A 9747-nucleotide genomic window follows, 5' to 3' on the forward strand; every position below is an offset into this window, starting at 1 on the left:
GTAAAGAATACTGATTTTTATAATACTTCCAAACATTTCTATCTTAAAAAAGCCTGTTTAATTAATAATATAATCCATCTAGTTGTCTAAGATCGCGTCAATTTGACAAACTCTCTCACTCGCACACTTTTCCATATATAGGAAGAGGACAACTGTACACCTGCACACGAAAATTTAAGATCTTCCTGCAATGTGCCCACCACTTACGGTAATGTTTCTATTGTCAGTTTCGAAAGGCTTCCCACTGACAGTTGGGTCTCCGTATTATTCCCTCGTAGGTCCCACGCAGCATGATGACGCACAGTCGAGATCTGAGTTTTGCGACTAGGCACTGGTCGCGCACTAATCGCTGATATTCACAGGGGTCCCCTGATTCGTGTCAACGCGCAGATGTTCATCCACTGCGCATGACCTGGATAACCTCCTCTCCTTCGTCCATGGCGTAGTCTCCCGTATACTACAGAATCTGAGAGCAATTAGTACTTGCAATTTTACGAAAAAATTAGGGTATTTTCTGGATGCCACTGTAACGGTAATAAGAAACTGTGTAGGATCTGCGACGTCGCAATTTTTTCATCTTAAAGCGATCTTTCACCTCGTTTTGTTTTTTCTCGATTTCATCTACTACAAACTGAGATTTGCGAATTTTAAAATTGCATTTTTTTAAAATAGCCCATATTAATATCCTAACATCTATTTCTGGCAGCACCGATTTTCACGAAACTTGCAACAACAAAAAAATCTTCAGACATCCTTAAGCAAAACTCAAAAAGAACAGAAAGGTATTTGGCACAAACCCCGAACTTCGAAGTACATGCGCATGCACTTATATGTTTCGTCTCTTAGTCTATTATACTCTGTTTCCCGAGATAAGACCCTACATAACGCTGAATTTTAATTATCTTCGCGCAGTTCATTGTTTAGTATTTCAAGACGGAAATAGACAAATTAAATAACGTTTGAATCTGAATAATTTGCACATTTTGAATACGTTACTTTTAAGTCGGTGATTGCAGAATTATTCATTTTTAACTTTTAATTATTGTAAGAGCGAGTGAGTGAAAAACTCATTTGGCTACAGTAGATCCCTTTAATTCGAGATCTACGGGCTAACATCTCATAAAAATCATTTGAAATATTCAAGAAAAAGGAAAGTAATAAATATCAAATTGAGACAAGGGGACCAATCAGAAGAGAAATTAAGAAACTACGTGTGAAAAAAATGGTAAGGAAACTCCTCCACCAAGAAACGACAACCAACATGTGCGCCTGTCAGGTCTTCTCTCGGAGAACAGAGTATAGTTTAGCACTTGTTTTGTGGAATAGTGAGGAAATTAATTTTTAAAAATCAAGGACGTTTTGACTATATTTTAAAAACTCCACATCTTAACCATTTTAAAATTCGCACATCTTAACTTATAGTGGATGGAATTAAAAAAAAAACTCAAAAAACTAGATGAGAGAACGCTTCCAGACGAACGCATTAGGACGCATTTTTAAGTTAAAGTTGGAATCATAACGAAAAAATGCTGCCTTGTGGATCAAAATTGATCAAGACTGAAGGATTCTAGAATTTTTCAAAAATGGCGCTTTTCCCCGAAATTTCGAACTCCCAAGGGCTCTCAAATCTGACCGTTTTCATCGAATCAGCTGAAACTTAATGTATCATCCTCTTTCATACAATACGTTCGCATACAAAATTGGCGGTAAAATTTGTGACATGCGTGCGCGACGATTTGACGAATTTCGTTGTCCTGACTCATAATTATTATTTTCAATAATTATGATATGAATAATTTACGTAAGAAATAAAATGTATATGCGAAAAGTAATCGTTTATACTCGTTATTACACCACCATTGAGGTACAGTTAACAGTGCTTTTTTTTAAATTTTGGTTTCCCCCGTAGGTCGAGTCCACATCTTTATGCCCTCTCTGTTCGCTTCAAAATTTATCTCCTCGCTCTCTTAAATCTTTTCCATTCATTCCTAGGTTTTCATTCATGCTTCTCCTCCGCCTCGTTCTTCTGGATGATCAAGGTTCGCTGAGTTCTTCTGTAATTATACGGATTGGTTAAGTTTCTTTAACCTCTTCCATATTTTTATCTTCTTAATCCTTCTCTCCTTCATTATGAGCACTCATTTTCTCAGATATCTTCAACAATTTGTCGACAATAGTCTCGCTTTCTCCATCATCTGAGCCATTCAAGATTTCAGATCCGAATTAGCACGAACTTTCATTGCAGTTAACAGAAGTAATGGAGCACTTCTACCGTACTTTTCAACAACCGCATGCTGGTCCGAAACCTTTTTTGCATTGGCAGGAGAGGAATTTCAGAAGAAGTTCTGGAATAGGATCCTTTGTTACCCAGACTGGAATAATTTCAGTCTTAGTACTCTTCCACCCCCAGCTTTCTGGAATATTTATGACTTTATATCAAGTTTGTACTGGATGGTAAGAGCGGAGAGGATAATGCATTTTAGCTTGTGCTGTAGATGAAAGTGAAGCACAATTCATAGTGATCTTCGTCGCTGATCTCGTGAAATACTGATACCGTAGAAAATCTAAAGAAATTTCGATTCCCAATGCTCCGTATAGAGGAACCAAGAATTTTTCTCTAACTGCCGCCATGTCACCAGGACAAAAATCTATTCCTTAAAAACTTTAACAGTATGATTGAAGTTCTCAGAATTTGTTAACGCTTTCAGGAACTCCGCCTTTCCTTGGCCTTTCCTTTTCATATAATTATATTTCATACTTTTTGCACATACATATTATTTCGTACGTGCATTTAAAAAAAATGAAAATCAATCAAGACAAAAATTATATTCACACACAAAAAAACACACACACACACACATATATCGACAACTCCATGTTAATCAGGCCACCTAAATATTTTGAAAACGGGTTTTTTTTCACTAAATTTGGCACAGATTATCTTTAACATGTGTAATTTTATCTCAAATTTTTTCAGAATCACTTTTTCTTTTGTTTGAAAATGGCCCAACCAAATATGTAAAAAAAACTTGATTTTTTACATGCTCTCCAGATATACTATTTTTAAGGTAAAAAACAATGATTAACAATGCTTATTTTATTAACGTAATATCGTTTTAATTTTCGTTTTAAAAACCTATTTTCAATAATCCTTATTATTATTATTTTCAAAATATCAATAGCGAGTGCAATATGACGGATAACAAAATGTTGTATGATAACAAGGTCAACGCCAAATCAGTCTTAAACTTTTCTGTGGCCATACAATTTTTTAGCCACGAACTATATAAACCAGATATAGTTTTAAGGGTTTGAGGCATCGCTGATTTCAAATTTGCCATTACTTTTGCCAAATTTATTTGTTTAAATAATCTATTTAAACAAATTATTGCGTTATTAACTAATTTTGCAAAACAAATACCAGAATCAGATTAAATGGCAAAAGTTACATTTGGAATATTTCTTCTATGTCTTCAATTACGCTTTTTAATAAACAAATTGATAATTAACTAATTTTGTAAATTTAATAAAAGTGTTTATGTTTATAAGAAAAGCAAAGAAAATACAAATACTGCATCAATTATTTAAGGGGTTTTTGAGTGCGCTTAATACAAGCATGCGATTAGTTCTGTAAAATTAGTTTGTTTAAACATTTTTTTAAACAAATAATTGCATAAAAACATTTTTTGTAAAGAAAATGTCAGAATTAGATTCTATGTCAACAATCACGTACGACATATTATTGTAACTAGTTGCATATTTGAACGCATCGCATAACGTTTTGTATAACATATTGAATTATTGATAAGAGAGATTACAAAAACTCTCCTCATTCCGCCGTGTTTATACGGTCACAAATATCATTTATGCCGGGTTTTTGTTTTTTACATTTTTTATTATTTCCTTTTATTAATTTTTTCGTATTTGTTTTGAAAGTTTTTAATTTTTTGCAATTTATTTATATATTTTATCTGATATGCTTTTTCCACTTCTGAAGTTCAGATTGTAAGTGCTTAAAATTGTTTTGATGCGTTTAAATATCCCATTAGTTTCAATACTATATCGTACGTGATTTTTGACATAGAATCTAATTCTTACATTGATTATGCCATGAATGTTTATCATGTAATAATTTGTTTGAACAAATTGTTTAACCAAAATAATTTTGCAAAACTTATCGCAGGTTTGGATTAAGCATACTCAAAAACCCCTTAAGTAACCCCAAAATTAATTATTAACGAAATTTAAAAAAAATTTTTAAACAAATTCATTTTGCAAAAGTAATGGTAAATTTAAAATCAGCGATGCCTCAAACCCTTCAAACTATATCTGGTTTATATAGTGCGCGGATGAAAAACATTATAAGAATAAGAATGATTGAAAGTAGGTTTTGGCAACGAACATTCAAACGATATTACGATATTAAAACGAACATTTCATACAAATCAATACATTTATTTTTTCGCCGCTATTTAAAATCCGCCATTTTCAAACTTAGCATTTTAGTAGTTTATTTATTGACAGCAACACCAAAAATATCAAATTGAATAATAATCTCGGGTTAACCATTGTTTTTTTTCACCTTAAAAATGGTACACCTGGAGAGCATGTAAAAAAACCAAGTTTTTTGAGATACCATATTTTGGTCCGCCATTTTGAAAAAAAGTAATTCTGAAAAAATTTGAGTTGAAAGTACACATGTTAAAGATAATCTGTGCCAAATTTAGTGAAGGGTATACTCGATTCTTGAATTTGGCAGAGTATATTTGATTCTAGGAAATATACCTCACTTCACCCGCGTGTAATTTTTAAACTATTCACTTTATGGGAAAATATTTTACATAAAATTTCTAGAGAACTTAGTTCCTTACAATTTTTAAAATAACTATCAATGGTTTTCTATGCACGAAAAAAAGCATCTTTCTTTAAGATGGCGGAGTGAGCCGCTATTTCACTTTTATGCAAATTCAGTATGTTGTTCAGAACACCAAAATAAAAGAAAATTGACACTACATATTCCATATTTAACATAAAGTAGACCCTTTTTAGCTCCCTAGCGCCTGGGCTAGTGAATAATTCACCTATTTTGAAAAGAAATTATGCTTTTTGGCATAAAAATTAAACAATTTTTCTTTAAAAGAAAATTTGTTGTCATCCAAAATTCAACCATTAAATTTTTTCGTTGAAAACTTATCTTTTCTTTTTTGAAATAATGGGTACCATATCTTTTAACCAGAAATCATCCTCTTTGGTTGCAAATTAAAACACTTGGATGCAAGTTGTACTTCGTTTTTAAAAATAAATTTTTGTACAATATTAATAATTTTGTATAATAATTTAACTGTTTTGTTTACATTTTAATTATTTTGTAGAGTATGTACTCTTTTTGTCAAACATTCGTATTTTTAGGTAGAAAATTCACCCCTTTGGATTAAAAATGCAACAGTTCTTGGTAGAAGTTTAATCTCTTTTTGTTAAAAAAATTCAACTATTTGGATTGAAAGCCCATTATACTGTCAAAAATTTGCCACAGTTGCTTGAAAGTTCAACTATGTGATTCAAAATAAATATTATATGTTTTGATATCATTCATTCATGCATTCTACAAGGATTTCCATACTAAAGAATGTTTTTATTTCTTGGAGTATTTTATACTTAATTTAAGAACTGAATATTACAGGTCTAAGTTTTTGTTTCCAAACAATACAAGTTTTGATAAAATGTTTCTCAATGAAGAATTAATTATATTGTATTGAATACGTAACTTAAGTTATTGGAATCAGTACTTTCATTTTATTTTCAGAAAATAATGAGATTCCGCCACCTATTTATACAAAAAACTCATTTTATTTGGAAGTATACATATGGTAAACCATTATAACAAATAATTAAGATAATCAAATTGATTAAATTACCATTTACCTGTACAAATTATATCTCACGTCGGGTCGCGAACAAATATGATATTCAAGTTCTACATTAAAAAAATTAAATTAACTGTGTGAAGAAGTATTGTTAACAACTACTATGCTAAAATTATTTGAGATTACGCGATCGCAGCCTAAGGGAGTTTCCTTAATTTCTTGCCGGTTCATATGAACAATCACGCCACTGTACATATTTATTTTCGCTCGCTTTTTTATGTTTGTTTTTGTGTAGATGCCGCGAAGCACTGTATTGTTACGCTCCAATATTGCAACGACGTCACCAGTAGATGTTGTTAAAACATTTCGCTCTTCGGTTGGTATGGGTACAGTAAAATTACGTTCTCCTTTTAGTTGGATTGGTATATCTGGAGGAAAAGTGTAAGCGCGAACTTCGTATAAGCGATGCGTATTTTTGTGAGGAATAAGCCGCACCATTTGAAGTGGATATCCAAGCATGGTAGAAGGAAGGGAAGAAGCCAGTCTGACATGAGGCGATCTCGACCTGACATGAAGAGGAGCTTCGGCCGAAGAAAAGTTGTTAGGAGAATGGTCTCTGCTAGGAGAATCAAGTCGTCTAGAGCAAGGATCGTTGGGAATAGGTTCGCCATTTGGCAAATAGTCGAACTCTAAACTCAATCCTGGAACCAGAAACAAAGTATTAAAGTTTTCGTATGGAATACAATTAAAAGCAATATTCTTATTCTTATGGACAGGAATTTTTTATGTAGGTGCAAATAACCTTCTTTCTCCAATTTACTGTTAATGATAATCAATCAATTATCATTTTTTGTAGGTACACGTGTCAAAAAGTTACACAGATAATCAAAGGTCACTACTCTTAATTGCGTAATCAAAAACTTGTTCTCTTTCAGTTTTAAGTTTCGGGGTTTTCGGGGTCTTAGAGGAGTATAATTTCACAAAGCCATAAACCCCCTACTCGGTGCGAGTTCACGGAGAAGAGCAATGGAGATGACAAACTCCGAATAGTGTCGCGCGTCCGTTAGGTTAAAATGCACTTAAAAATTGTTTGATAGAATATTAAAACATTGCAAAGATTTATACAACGGACATTGAACACAATAACTAGCACCGAAAATTGTAATTTACGAAAAAGGAAAATAGTGTCCGAAGGTGCATGTAATTTACTTTTCCAATCCCACTTTTTCTAAAGCGTAATCATACTGGGACCAGGTTGCACATAGAAGCGCATATTGAAGAAGCTAAAATCAGAAAACAAATATCTTTTAAACCCAATTTCATAATCTTGAACGGTTTACATCTTTTTATTGCTGCAAGAAACGTAGATACCTTTTTTTTAAAGTGGATTAAAAATGATTTTCAGAAACGAAAACTTTTCCTGGCAATAATTTATAACTACAAAGTAATTGGTAGAATTTTAAGAATATGTTATTATTTTTTTATTACAGACAATTTCTCGGATCCCCAAAGTTAACAATCATTTTTAAAACTATATGAAAACTGATATTTTTATATGCAATACAACCAATACCTAAGGCAGACTTGTTTCATCTGAAGGAATGTATGATTGAGTTTTCAGAATACAATGATCATATACACTGTCATTTATCGTTTAAAGCCAATATAATGAACGTTCTTGTAGCAGGGGAGACCGGTTTAGGTTGAAACTTCATCTATCACAAAATTCGTTAGTGTGTTAGAGACACATCAACCCACGTGATTTGCTTCTTTGTAGCGAAAACCATAACACTTTTTGGACTGAGTAAATATTCATTCACTAAGAAATTGTCTTCTGCTGTTGTTTTAAACAACTGAGTTTGTTAGGTCGTACTTATTTTGGGAGCGTATTTAATATACTTGGGTATTAGGCGAAATGAAATTTTGAACCCCTATTTTTCAATTTTCGTTCGTACATATATTTGTAAACTAGGTTTGGGACGGGTGGGAAGTTTTTTCGGGCTTTGACATATAGTAATTAAAATACTGGTAATTCAAAACCTTATGACTGAACTCAGCTTCCTGTGCATAAAAGGCTTTTACTACAGTAAGAATATAAAATCGTATCTTTTTCGGAAAAAGCCATTGAGTAAAATAATTTGTTACTTTTTTCAGCATGAAGGTACCAATAAAATTTCAACCTAGAAAATTAAATATTTACTTTGTTCAAAAAGCCACTTTTATAAGGTTTTTATTCCACTTAAATTTTCGCGTTTTGATCAAAAACTATATTTCACTGAATTATGGTCGCTTATTCATTAGAAAATGTATTAAGTTCTTTTTGTGAAAATTTCAATGAAAAATGGTCTGTCATACTGCGGTGCCGTTACATTAATCTTCATTTTACGGTAAGAGTACAATATTTTTTATGCAAGCTTTTTTCTTCTTTAAATTCTATATGTTAGTTTTCGGAAATTCAAGATGGCGATGTCAAATATGCCGGGCAAAAGCCAAATTTTTTGCTATTCCCGATTTTTCGTATTACAGCAATATTTTTAAATAAACTGCCATACACTGGGGTTTTTCCGAACGCTGATAACGAAGCTGTTAAAAGATTTTTTCACGAATGGGACCACGGTTAGAAACAAATTATTCGACTACGACATTCACATTGGGAAAGGGTCTAAACCCAAAAACCCCGATGTACGAAATTTCATAAAACTCTGAATGTTTTAGTAACTGTTAGCAGCCATATTGAAACTTCGTCTTGTGTTGAACAATTCGTTGGTTTTGTAAGCAAACGAATATAATTATTTATGTTTGAATTTTGTTCCTATTCTGAAAACCTATTTTGAAAGTTAATGAAATATTACATTAGAATTGTTTTAGAATTGTTTAACAAGTTATACCGTAGCAGAAAATACAGCTGAAAAAAGTGTTGAAAAACGCACGTCTGGTCTTTACAGTGTTAAAGATTATTTTATGCTTTCAGAGAATGGGTTTTGATTTACATGTAGGTAAAAAATTAACTCAAAATTATAGATGTATTGTATGATTATATTTACCAATTAAATTAAGGACAGCCGCTACGGATAAGATAAAAGTATCAGAAATCTTCATAGTTTCAAATTGCAGAACAATCTTAACCTAGTAATGCATTATTCGATTAGCACTAGATTATATTCTGGTGCTTTCTGAGACTACATAATATATCATATAATCGTATTTTTTTAAGATTAAAATCGTATAGCTGGCCTTTTTAAATATTTACATATCATTAGAGTTATGTTCAAGAAATAAATTTAGAAGTTATATGTGTTATAGCTGATATCATAATTAGGCAATATCTTGTGATTATAGCACTAAAGCACAAAAAATTTGTATATCAGTTTTAGGTAAAAAACTATTGTCTTACTTTTTTTGTAGCTTGTGTCGTTTTAGCGAAATTAAAAATTTTTAATATGGTTCAATTTTGTTTTTTACGAATCAAATAAAAAATATTCAAAATATGAAAAATTGATGCATGAAAAATATTTAGATCTTTTTTAGGTGCCCAATTTCTGTTGATCCTCCTTTTTTTATCTTGCATGGTTTGGACGAGAAATGTAGTTATTAATTTTTCACTATTTTTTGTGCACTCAAAATTTAAACGTTCGATTTTTTATGAAAACTCATAAAGTTTGAATGATGATCTTGCAGTGCCTTCAAAATAACGCTTTTCTTATCATACCTTTTTTCATATTATGTGTTATTTGACTTGACAAGTTCATTTTCATTATTTCTGTTGGATTTTGAAAATTATATAAACCTGGTAATTTGTTGTTACCTATATAAGTTATGTGGATAAATTGTTTGTATTTACGTGAAATATGAATAGCTTTATTCTGGTATCTAATAGCGAGTT

The 9747-nt window shown here is 31.6% G+C and overlaps 1 protein-coding gene across 1 annotated transcript in view; it reads left to right on the forward strand.

Moving 5' to 3' along the window:
* Window positions 1–7907: 7907 nt before the first annotated feature.
* LOC117182984 overlaps window positions 7908–9747 on the forward strand; it is a 2944-nt gene continuing 1104 nt past the window's right edge. The window contains exon 1 of the mRNA XM_033376110.1: window positions 7908–7950. Within this exon, the coding sequence (XP_033232001.1) occupies window positions 7908–7950 (43 nt within the window). The remainder of the gene's footprint in view (window positions 7951–9747) is intronic.

This window comes from Belonocnema kinseyi, chromosome 2 (assembly GCF_010883055.1).
Source record: "Belonocnema kinseyi isolate 2016_QV_RU_SX_M_011 chromosome 2, B_treatae_v1, whole genome shotgun sequence".
NCBI lineage: Eukaryota > Metazoa > Arthropoda > Insecta > Hymenoptera > Cynipidae > Belonocnema > Belonocnema kinseyi.